Source organism: Drosophila montana, unplaced genomic scaffold (assembly GCF_035044405.1).
Source record: "Drosophila montana isolate Dmon_TW-CO22-7 unplaced genomic scaffold, ASM3504440v1 contig_3200_1, whole genome shotgun sequence".
In the NCBI taxonomy this organism is placed as follows: Eukaryota; Metazoa; Arthropoda; class Insecta; order Diptera; family Drosophilidae; genus Drosophila; species Drosophila montana.
Genome location: NW_026998080.1, coordinates 3,144,909 through 3,157,894, shown reverse-complemented (window position 1 = coordinate 3,157,894; position 12,986 = coordinate 3,144,909). Strand labels below are relative to the sequence as shown.

Sequence of the window (12,986 nt, the reverse complement as noted above, 5' to 3'; positions counted from 1 at the left end):
AGGGTATTCGGAAGATTCGGCGAGGCTGTGAAAACAGAAATCAACGAAGTATTCCGCAGTCTCAACTATTGTGATAAAATTGTGATAAACGCAGCGTTTTAGGGGCGGAGAGTTTGGCCAAGAGAAATGCCAAATGGGAATTGTTGTTGTTCCGTTTGATATTCTGGTTTTTCATCTGGCAAATCGCTGGGGCCAATTTTCTAAGCAAATTTTCCATTGAGAAATGCGCAGCAAAAGAGCGCAAAAGCGAAGCGAAAAACTTTCAAGTAATTTTTAGCGGAAAATTCTTGAGGCGGCCAATAGAGGAGGGAGCGGAGGGGGTGGCGCGGGCTGAAGGTAATTGCAGGCAGCCTGATGGGTAATTGAAATTCGTTTGTTTATGTTGTCATTGTTGTGGCTGCCACAGCAGCCTCTTGTTTGTTGTTTTGTTGTTCGTTGTGTGTTGTTTTGTTGTTGGTCGTTCTGGGCAAATTGAAAATTACTTAATGGTTCAGTGGCGATCGCTGCTGCGACCGGGGCTACTGTTAAATGAGCGCCAAGTGCCGGACAAATGCGAAAATTGCTTTGCCGCTGGCCTAGCTCCCAGTTTATCGAATTTGTTAACTGTCTCGTCTGTAATTGGCAACACGAGCAGCTGTTGAAGCACTCAGCTCAACTGTGCTGACAACGCATATTTATATACATGTAAATACCACGAAACGAATAAGACTTGCCCGCACTCTGATCAATTATGCGACATATTTCGGATCACTTTCTCAGTCTGGAGCATTTAAAAGCAGTAGCTATTGTTTTATATAGAAAATATATCATTTTGTGGTTGATCAGGCTCAGCTCTGCAAAGATATTGCACACTCTGATTATACCTATTACTCGTACAAACTGCAATTGAACTGACAATTCTTGTGGCTTATTTCATTAAATATACAAACAGATGCTAAAGACTAATCAATTCCCGAGTTACTCTGCTCTCGCCTGAGCTGTTCATAATATGAGGATTAAACTCAGTCGAATTTGCTGTAACTAGTTGAATAAAGTTAGTTGAAGACCTTAAATTATATAAAACTAAGCTTTTATTAAACAAGCTTCATGTAGCCTTTGAAGTTATTTCTTAAAGCGAAAGCATTTTAAAGCCCAATTTAATTTGTTTATATATTTAATATTAAATAGTAAAAATAAAACTGCTTTTCGATAGTTTCAAGTAAGTAAGTAGTGAGTAGTAAGCTAAGCTATAAAGATATGTTATTATTATTGATATTATTTATAACGTGAGTCATTTTATAGATATATTCACAGCAAAGGGTTCTCTAGACCTACGGTCTGTGGGTCTCGTCAAGTTGCATCAGACAAAAATTGTACAACCAAACTGAATGGGAAGTGTCCCGACACATACAAAATGGAGAGGATTGCGCAACTAGAATGTTCCGTGAGGATCAAAACCATTTTCTAACATTCAAAACTATTATACAGAGGCATATCTAGTACAAATTAGATATTCCCAGCAGTTAAGCACGACCAACTTGCATTTTAAGTCCTTATGCGGGTAGAATTTCAGAGAAGAACTTAAAGAACTTCTAGATAAACTTAAAGAACTTCTAGATAAACAGTAGAAATAGAAAACTCTTGACATACTTTACGGAAAAGCAATATCATTAAGGTCTACTTTTTTTAAGGGTCTACTTAGTTAAAGCAGTTATTATTATTAGTTATTACTACATGTCCAAAATCATACTAAAAATGTAAAATTTCGTAGATTTCTTGAAGCTTAAATATTTTAAATGCAACAAATAAATTCGTGTTTTATGAGTTGTGATAACCGTTAATTCCGCACACACACACACACAGACGCACATGTCGCATTAATTTGTCAAATTAACACCTTTTAATAAAATTTAATAATTTTTCTTGTCGTAGTCATGGCAATTTTTCAAAAGCACCAAATTTATGACGTTTTTTTCTCGGTATTTCGTGTGCATTTAAATGTTGTTTTTTCTCTCATTTTATCTGCAGCTTTTGTAGCTGCCGTTGTTGTTGTTGTTGTTGTTGTTGTTGTTATTTTGATTGCTGCTGAACAAATCTCACGGTAAATCATTGTTGCAGCCGAAAAGCAACAACCAGGCCCAAGCCAACAGGCAACCAGCTTCGACTCCGACTCCGACTCCCGCTTCAGCTCCAAGTCCGGCTCCGGCTCCGACGCCATCGCCTACAACATTCATTCAAATTATGGAGCCGCAATGCGATCGAGATCTCGTTTTAGTCACGCTAAATTTATAAAAAAATAACCAACAACAACAATAAAATGCATAATACATTTTTACAATAAACACACCTCAAAAAAAAAGAGAGAGAGAGAGAAACAACAACAAAATAACAAGAGAAGAAAAAAAACGTTTCGTTTTCTGGTTAATTAGCGAGCGCGACAAACCCACCCAAAAGCGTAGATTTATGCACTCGGCTTCAGTTTTGGATTCCAGATTGAAATAAATATGAGAATGGGCATGACTACGGGGCTAGGCGCGGGGCTATGGGGTAGTCGGATTCAGTTGAGCGCCCAGAAATCACTCGAATGGGGACCTGACATTAATCAGTCTAATAGGTAAATTGCTGGTACAAATCATCAAGAGTATCTCATGGTAAATAAACATACACTAGTAGTAGGTATAGTAGGTGCTAGTAGGTAGAGTAAAGCAAGAACTTGGAGGAATCTAGTCGAAAGAAGTTACTTTCTACACAGATCGGAGATGCAGTGGGAAGCATGCGGACTTTCTTTTACATACAAGTAAAAGTGAATTACAATGTTATTAGATCTTACAATTCCCGAGATATGATCCAGTAACGAAATATGAAAATCTATAATAATCGATGATTCGATATAAATCTGATCTGTGCGTGCAAGAGGAGGAGCTACGTTCTAAATTTAAGGGCCCTATATGTTACATATGAACAACTGAGCAAAATGACTATATATTTAATGAAACGTAGACTCCTCCTTCTCCATATTAAAGATTGGATAAAGGGTTTAAGAAAACCTGCAATGCACACATACATATCTCTAAAAGAATACTGAATGGATAAACACAAAGCTCACAATCTGTCACAATTACTCTTTCATTAATATTTGCTCTGATTCATTAGCCTCTTAATTATTTTATGGACTCAGGCTATGAAGACAATAGACAGTAAGATATACATAAGATGATAACTAGGCTTTCTAATCCTGCCAATTAATGTTGGTTTTTTGTTCAGATAAGTTATTGTCCTAACATTGATCTAGTTTAGTATTTACTAGTAATAAATAATCTCATTAGCCAGCATTAGAGAGTCTATAGCTATATGATTACGCCCACTTGAGAATAGTGGATAATACGCAAAAGGCAACAAAATGACAAGTTGAACACTAAAAGGGAACTGGAAGTACCAGCCAATAGAACAACCCTTCGCATACCCAACCCTGGACGAGGAGCACAGGAACTTGTAGTTGGCCACATCAAATTATTAGGCAAACGATTACCAAAAATTCCCTGCGGCGGCATAAACTAAATTCATGAGTGCCATGATTGTTGGGCAGTCGAGGAAAGGGGGTGGCAGATGGGTGTTACACACGAACACACACACACTCGCACTCACACACACACACAGGCACGCGCATAATGAGCTTAAGTTATGTTACATAAGCCATAAGGACATAAAAACCACTCGAGCAGACACTTCATGAGTGGAAATGGAAGTGGAAGTGGATGCGGCTGCGGATGTGAAAGTGGATGTGGATGTGGACTTGGACTTAGAGGTTTAGGGTGAGGGTGAGGGTGAGGGTGCCTTTCACAGTGCTGTGGCATGGCGTGGCATGAGCGTGTCACGGCTGTTGCCCTTTTTTTGGTGGTTGCAAACTAATGAGCTGCAGATTGACGCCGTTGTCTGAACGATGCGATGTGCTGTGCTGTGGTGTGGTGTGGTGTGGACTTCTCTGTGGTTGCCAGTTTGTTTGCTTAACTGTTTACGAGCCACTCAACCACTCAACCACTCAACTACTCAACACTCCCCATTCAACACCCTCTCTGCCCTGCATAGGGTATACAAGTAAGCTAAGTGAAAGTGGCTGCAATCTTCCTGTCTAGAGATCAGATACCGTTGCCAGGTACAATTATTAATTATTAAAATATTAAGAAATTATTAGAAAAAAACCCATAAAAATCAATTGGTGATATATTTTTTTAATAAGTTGTCTGTCTCTTTAACCCTTAACGATTGAATACCTTCGCTCCCATAATGTATATTTATTCCTGATCAGTTTAACAATCTGAGTCGATATACATTTGTCTGTTCGTCTGTCTATTTCTGTGCGAGCTGTCAACTCAGCCATTTCGGCTTGATTGAGATTAATTTCATTCAGAAATTACGAGCATTATAAAAGATTATATTATATAGCTTATCTGGATATAGTTTGGCTTAGTATACCTAGATTATATCGCACTCTTAAGATAACTTCTTTCATGTTTTCATCTCAATTATTATTAAATAAATATGGATATATGTTATACACATAACTGTATACTCAAACATATTTATGACCTCGATATTAAGTAGTCTGATAATTACAGACTTTCGATTTCAAGAAACTATTTTCTGAATAGATAGGAACTTGAAAAGTCATATTTGAAAATAGAATTTCAAACTTGAGTAAATGTTTACCGATAGACCTAGCTTTAAGACGGGTTTTACTTGATTCAAGTATGATTATTGCATTTTTCGCTCAGTGTAGTAATATTTTAAACAGTCGCAAAAGTCACTTTGCACGCGTATTTCAATTATTTTATTCACTACAGATATTTTTCAGCGTCCCACTTTAAACCAATTGTAACACAGGAATACAAATTCGAGCAACTATGCCCAATCCGTGCCAATGACATGCTTCCACTTATATTCCATAGTTTTAGGGGAATTAAATTGTCGGCGCATACGATTCCACTTACCTGAGCTGGGGCGGTCGCTGTAGCGCGTGCAATAGACCCAAGCGGGCCACACAATGGGCGTGGAGCTGGTCGATGTCGAGGTCGCGGCTGTCCCATCCTCCGAAGCCTTGCCGCCGGCCGCTGCTGGCGACGGCGAGGTGGCGTTTGGTGACTTGACCAGGTCAACAGCGGCCGGGTTGTTGGTGCTGCTGCTGGTCGCGGTGCTGTTGGAGTCGTTGCTGTTGCTGCAGATGTTGGCCAGCGTGCTGGAGAAGCTCAAGCTGGGCTGTGTCTGCGTCTGCAGCTGCAGACCTGACTGTGACTGTGACTGCGACTGGACCAGGTTCAGAGGCTTGACGGTCTTTCGGGGCGTTTTCAGCGGCGCGGCGCCAACTGCTCCACCAGCAGCTGCCCCGGTTGCGGCCAGGCGCTGCTGCAGACGTGATCCAAAGTCGGCTTTGAGGATGTTGTCGATGCTGAACTTGAGCGCCCGCTCATGCATGTTCTCGTTGAGATTGTTGTTGTTGTAGTTGTGGTTGCTCTGCTGCGCCTGGAAGGGATGGGGCTGCTGATGCTGCTGCTGCTGCTGGTGCTGCTGCAGCTGCTGTTGCATGAGCAGCTGGTGAGGATGTGCGGCCGGGCCAATGCCCAACGCGGTGGCCGTCAGCTGAGCAAGTGCATCCTGTCCAGAAGTGGGTCGCATTGCGGCAGCTGCCGCCGCCGCAGCGGCCATTTGCAGCTGCTGCGACACCTTGGGGCCGCGCAGGCCGCCCAGCGGCATCACGGCGGCTGTGAGAGCATTCACCCTCGCGGCGGCCATCAGCTGCATTTGCTGCTTCATCAGCTCCTCTGCATAGAGCTGCGATTTGCGCAGGAACTCCTCCTGAAAGCTGGCCGGCGCAGGCATGTGGGGCAAGGGACTGCCGCTGCCAGGTTCCTCGACAGCGTGCGAATGGGAGTTGGAGACGCTGCTAAATGCCGACGGGCGGTAGAGTTGGCTCATGAGCAGACGCTGCCTGGCCTGGGCGGCAGCCACCTGGGACTGCTCCTGGCCCACGCTGAGGACGCTGTTCTCGCTGCAGCAGCTGGCGGCGTCGTCGAGCTCTTCATCGTCCTCCTCGTTGGGCTCCTGGTCGTCCAGAATGTTCACCATATGCTCGTCGCAGTTGGAGCCGTCGTCCTCCTCCCCATCCTCAGGCTGCTTTTGGAGATGCGGACTGCTCCCATGGCCGCCAGTTGGGCCCAGCGGCAGTGGCAGTGGCAGGCAATCGGGATGCATTGCACCCTCCGCTCCTTCTTCCTGTTCTCGCCGCTGGCTCTCGTTGCTGCGTTTCAGTGTCAGATTCAGCGTCGGATGGCGACTGCTGGCCAGCGTGGACATAAGTGTAGCCAGTTTTCAATGGACGCAATGCTGCTGCTGTTTTTGCCTCGAGGCAGAAGTTCGGCTAGCCCTGTTTCAGCGGCTGCAAAGCCGTCGGCATTTTTAAGTATCGGTATTTACAATTCGCAATTAGTTCACGCGCGCACACACATACACACACACACAGACACACAGACGCAGAGGCACTTTCGATTCGTTAGGATGTGATCGTCTCGCCGCTAGATGGCGCTCACGCACGTCTGGCTTTCAATATTCAACATAATACTATAAAGCGTCCGAAAAAACAATAAAACTCTCGCCCGGTTTCCGTTACGTGCGCTCTGCCAGTCAGCTGAACCAACTGAAGCTCCCGCGAACTTGCAACTAAACGAGACGGCAAAAATGAGCAAGAGCGAGCAGTCGCCAGTCAAGCCACAGGGCCCAAAACCGGAACGGCAATAAGAACAAAACACACACAGGTAGAGACACACACACACACTCGCTCGCACGCAACCAAACATTGTTCGTGCGCTCTCTTTTCCGCCGCTCTCTCGCATTTCGAACATCCAATGAGCAGCGAGCTGCGCTCACACTCTATTGCTGTGTGTGTGCATTAGGGTATGGGGCAATTGTTACACTAGCGTTGTCTCGCTCACCCAGCGCTCTGCCCGCTTGCCCGACCGCCTGTCAGTTGAGGTTATGTTAAGTGTTTGTATATTTGTTAATTAAGTGCACTGCCAGCGTCGCTGCTTTGGCCGGCTGCTCCTGCTGCTGCTCCTGCTGCTGCTCCTACTCCTGCGGATGCTGCTGCTGCTGCTGCTGCTGCTCCACACAGCTTCGATTCCAGCTCCATCTGCGCTTGTCTTTTTGATTATGCGCTGCAGCATTTAAGTCGTAAATCTCCACCGTACATAAGTTTCTGGCTTGTGGCTGCGCATCTGCAGTCCTTTTAGTGGCATCCTCCATCCTCTTTTTGCGTACACACAAACCAATTGGTGTGCATGTGTGCGTGTGTGCGTTTGCCTCTGTATGTGTAACACATGCCACATGCTTGGGTCCCTGTTTGCTGCCTCCATTCGTGTCTTTCGTTTTTCTCCTTTTAATAAAACACAAAACCTAAAAAAAATACACCAAAATTTTGCGCTTTTTGATGTCACTGTTGTTGTTTTTGTTGCCGTTTCTGTTGCCGTTGCTGTTGCTGTTTTTAGCCTGCGCTTTATAAATCACCACCACAATTTTGTTCCAACATCTGCTGTGATTTCATAATTGTTTTTGATGCCTTTTTTGCTTCACACATCAGCCGTTGATGATAGTTGTTCACAACCATTCAAGCGTATGTGTGTGTGTGTGTGTGAGCTTGTCTAATTGGGCTACAGAACACACACACTTACAATTGTAGTACATGGGTATGTGCATACATACAAACAACATACGTACTGTCGCCGCTGTTGAGGTTATGTTGAGACTCTCAAATTAACTGTTTTTCAAGTGGCAGCCCTTTTGAATTGCTTTGATTATTTGTGTACACACATGCATACATACATACATAAGTCTCTCGGCAACTAATTAATAAGCTAAATTTATCTTATCTGCATTCATCTTTCAAAATGGGCCATTAAAAAGCCAACATCCGTTGGCCATAAAATAGAAATTCCAGTGTTTTTTTCTTTTTGTATTTGCTATATCACAGCGCTTGATGCCGTCGACCATCGAAAGCTGTCCACGGTTTATTATCTGGCCAGGCACACTGCCACGCCCCAATTGCACACCCAATCCAGTTTAATAACTTTGTTGCTCCGGCCCAGTCAGTGGACCGCAGGTCGCGGCCCCCGGTCTGGGTCCGATCTGGGCCCAGATGCCGACGCGTCGATAATGCAACCAACAAATTAATCAAGCTTAATTTCAGCTGGCAGCTCACACACAAGGAGAGAGGGAGCGAGAGAGAGAGAGAGAGAGAGGAAGAAGGCAACAATTATACAGAGATTAAAAGCAGTCGAGAAACCCTAGACACGAATTATGAATAAAATTAAACGCAATTGCTCAAATGTCTGCGCAATGCGAAATCCAACCGTTCCCCATTATATGTGCCCCATCACCCCACCCCGATGGCCGTTTCAGCGATTCGTCGGTCCGTCGCGCCGTTTCGCCGTCGTTCCATGAAAAGAGACATGATTAAAGCTGCGCACGAAACGCTTTTCACATAAAAGAGACCGCGTGGAGCGCGCGTAAGGCGATCTCGCCGGTTAATCGCGCAGAAAATCTTCATCAGAAATGGACGGCAGCAGTGGCAGCGGCAGCGGCCGTGGCATCGGCAGCAGCTCAGCAGCAGCAGCAGCAGCAAAAAAGTAAAGTTACTCAAACTAAAATAAATACAATCAAAACATGAAGCGTACAACGCTAGCAATAAGTAACAACAACAACAGTAACAACAACAACAACCTCCTAAAGACCCAAAGCAAAAGCAACAGCAAAATAAAAGCGCACCGGCAAAACATTACACGAGAATCGCAGTCGCTGCCGACTGCGCAGTCGCACCAACAAATAGCATAATCGCACAGAGCGACGGGCTCCCCACACAATTTAGATGCGCCCCGATAGATAAACTTAAAGAGGCTTTTATTTAAACAAAGCGCAGCGCAGTCACCGACTCTGAGTCTGCGGCTGCGGCTGCGACTGCGACCCACAAAGACAGACAGCGAAAGAGGCAAAGGGAGAGAGAGAGAGCGAAAGAGAGATAGAGAGAGGGAGAGAGGGAGAGAGAGCTGAACCTTTAGTGCTGTCGTCGCTGACGCGCAAAAATGTATGTTGCTTACAAACGAGCAACATAAGAGGAGAGCAAGCCAGACTTTGACTGTGTGCCCTCTCGCTTGCACCCGCTGTAAGGCTCGTTAGGCAGCCAGCCGCTCATTGTCAATCTTATTGGAATTGCATTTTTGCAGTCTTCTCGTTTGTGCTGATCTTTTAATCGAATCGTAGCATTTATTATTGCGATTGTCGCGATTGTTGTCGTTGTCGTTGCCGTTGCCGTTGCGGCTGCCTTGGCTGTTACTGTTGTTTGTCTAATGCCGTTTAGCAAACAATGGACATGACTGTGTCATAAGTCAGATCACAAAATGGCTACAACTGTTGCGCAAATTAATAATTTGTGTCGGTCGGCGGATTGCGCAATGCCCCCAAGCGGCCTATTTGGCTCGCATTTTGATTTGCTCTGCTCTGCTTTGCTTTGCTTTGATTTCTTGTCATGGGGAATTTGTCTCAATTTATGTTTGCCCTGCCCATTGGCAGGCAAACAACAAAATACGCCTATGTATCGATATTTGAATACCAAATATACGTAAACACACACAAACACACACACACACACACAGACAGACGTAACAAATATGGCTGCGAGCCGCTCTAATTGCAATTAACACATGATGAAAACCGTTGATTGCCCTCTCGACTTAACCAACTCGCCTCAACCACGTTGAGCGAGAAAATCAATAAAAAGCCATGTGGAAATTGTATTTAATTGACAGCTAAACGGTTTTCCACTTGCCATACAAATGGACTCCAACTGGATGGAGGGGTAATGTCTGATTGGACTGCGTAACAAGCACTTACATATACACACATTCAATTAAGTAAATGTTAAATTTTAGGGTTATCTTTTAACAGAATTTGAAATGTAAATTCAAGTGGATAGTAAATAATCTTATTGGACAACTTCTAATCAGATCTGGCTACAGTTTTCGATACATTGTAAGATATGACTGTTAACCTTAAGATTACTCTGTTTCAAAACATTGCTAACATTTTTGGTAAGTTAAATAAATTAACTTAACTTTTTAGCTCTACATATCTAATTGAAATAAATATTTATATCTACATTGACTGCTATTCAAAACCCGTCATGAATTTCCAATGCAGTTCCTGGTATTGACTAGTCAAGAGTAGCTTCCATTTTCCATTAGGAAATTAATGAATATCTTAACAAATAAGTATTCTGCTTTGCTCGATATATTATTAATACAGTAGTCAGTTGTTTTATATTATGGACTGGTCGTCGTCCATTAATCTTGCGACCTCTAGAGCTGGCTTAGTATTCCATTGACTTTTAAGATATAGTCGGAGCTAAGACTGCAACATTTTAATCAATCACAATTTAGTGTCCATTTGATATTTATCTAAATATATTCATAAATATATTTGAATTAAAATGGTCTTGTATTGAAAGAAGAAAACATCCTCGACTCTATAAAGTATATTTACCCGTCTAAAGTATGTGAATTTGAATAATTCACTTTTTGGGCACTGCGCTCCATACCCTCTAAATTTAATGTATTTACTCACATTTGGATACCATATTAACGTCCTTAAAATTCTATAAAATCGGATAATAAACATCCAAGTAAATCAAGAGAGCAATTTCCATAGTGTTGGGCTAATGGAAAACGAATGTAAGTTAAGAATGAAGCTAGAATGTAGCTAAGAGTTACACTGAACTGATCTTTAGTTTATAAGAAGTTAAAATGTGTTTGTATTTATAAAAGCTATGTAAGTTATTATTATTATACCCTGAATCCATTGAAAATGGGTAAAGAGGGTATAATGTATTTGTGCAAATGTATGTAACAGGCAATTATGTAAGGAAGCATCTCCGACCCCATAAAGTATATATGTATAGTCGAGTCGATCTAGCCATGTCCGTCTGTCTGTCTGTCCGTCCGTATGTATGAACGCAAGGATGTCAGAACCTATAAGAGCTAGGGACTTGAAATTTTAGCTGTAGGTCCTCCTAGTCCCCGCGCAGAGTTTGTTTCCGATATTCGATAACTTGCCCCGTTTCCAAGTAATCGATAAAAATCGATATCGAAATCCTGTTTTTAGGGCAATTTCGGTAAATAATATGAACAAGAGTAACCAAACTTGACATGTAGCTTCTAGAATAGTATATATATATATATATATATGAAGTATCTTTCATTTTATAAAGAAGGGGGTTCAGGGTATCCCCTAGTCGGGAGCACCTGACTAGAACCTCTTACTTGTTTAAAATTAATTTTACTATAGTATTTGCTCGCCCAAATTGAAAACAATAAAAGTAAAGGATAAATATATTATAAAAATGGGACGAGTTATCGATAAGAATATATATTTCAAATATCAAGTCTCCACATCGACAGATCGCCGAAATGAGAGTTAAAGAAAATCACTCAAATTCCTTGCTCTGGCGATTCGTGCTCATTTATTTGGACAGTCCATCAGTCCGGATAAATATTGGCATATATATAAAAGAGTACATAACAAAGAGTACATAAGCTTAGCAAGGGATTAATCTTGCTGTCCGTATGAAGGGACTTTCTATGCCATAATAAAAACTGAGGATTTGAAATATGTAATCATGTATACATAACGTGAATAAGAGTTTCTTTGAGTATTGGTTAACGTTCACAAATAAAAAACTTAAATATGTAAGTATTCGGTTGAGTAAAATTAATGGATTGATTTAAGCTACTAGCTTAAAAACACGCTCAATTAATTATTTCAATAGTTTTTCCGAGCCATTGGCGGCGTAATCTGAAAAGCTGTTTGATGAAATATGAAAATTATAGTTCTTAAAACTTCGTAAGCCGCAAAATGATTCGAAGTTAGCACGCAAACAGGTGAGTGAATACATTCATTCATTCGGCTATTCAGCTTGCATTCGATTCAATCAACAGCCGCAATCATCTGTCATTAGTTGCAAGTTGGCGCTCCGCCTTAACGATCAGCCTGCCGCTCCAATCCCATTTGCCAGCTCCTAGAAGATACATACATGCACACACACACACACACACACACACACACACACACACACACACTGCAGACGTGCATTTACATAGGTGTGCGCCACAAAAGAGCGTAGTGCACACGCGAAAGGCAAACAAACAAACGCGACATTTGAACCGGACAGACAATCACCTAATTACATACAAGAGCGTCCAACTTGGCCCAGACACAACCCGGTTCGCTTCGGTTCGGCCCGGCCCGGCCCGGCACGGCCAACCTCAAGCTCTGGTAAGGGTAATTGCAAGGCGATGGCCTGTCATCAGTTGCCTTTGTTGTTGGGCTGCCAGCTTGTTGGGGCTCCGTGCGAGTAAAACCTCTAAGCAAATAGCATTAAATAAAAGGTTAATAAATAGCACGAAACAGCAGCAGCGGCAGCAGCAACAGTAACGGTGCCTGCAGTTGAGCTTTTGTAAGCAGCAGCAACGAGAGCGGGAGAGAGCGGGAGAGAGAGAGAGACAGAGCGAAGAGAGGCAGACACAATATGGCCGACAAGCCAAAGCGAAAGCGCTGACAGCGCAGCAGCAGAGCAGAGCAGCGCAGCGCAGCGCCAAGGCAGAGCCCATCCGATTTCATGTGACATGGACATGTGTGTGATGGCTACGCGTACGTGCAAGTGTATGTGTGTGTGTGTGTGTGCGCTAGTGTTTGTGAGCAGTTTGTAACGCCTGTTTATTTATGTATTAACAGGCAGCGAGTCCTTTCAATTTAACCGACGTCGCGACGCCGACAGCGCGGCCTATGCAAATGTCAATTGTCAGTTGGCGTTTATAACAAACTTGTCGTTTGTTATTGTTGTTGTTGCTGCTGCTGCTGCTGCTGTTACTGCTGCTTGTTTATTTCGTAAATACAACAATCAACTAATTATG

The 12,986-nt window shown here is 43.0% G+C and overlaps 1 protein-coding gene across 1 annotated transcript; it reads right to left on the bottom strand.

Moving 5' to 3' along the window:
* Window positions 1-2,075: 2,075 nt before the first annotated feature.
* Window positions 2,076-6,327, bottom strand: LOC135432460 (homeobox protein invected-like). The gene is made up of 2 exons (XM_064688171.1): window positions 4,968-6,327; window positions 2,076-2,200 (listed from the first exon to the last, which is right to left on the bottom strand). The coding sequence occupies exons 1-2, from the start codon at window positions 6,325-6,327 to the stop codon at window positions 2,076-2,078; spliced, it is 1,485 nt and encodes a 494-aa protein (XP_064544241.1).
* Window positions 6,328-12,986: the final 6,659 nt, after the last annotated feature.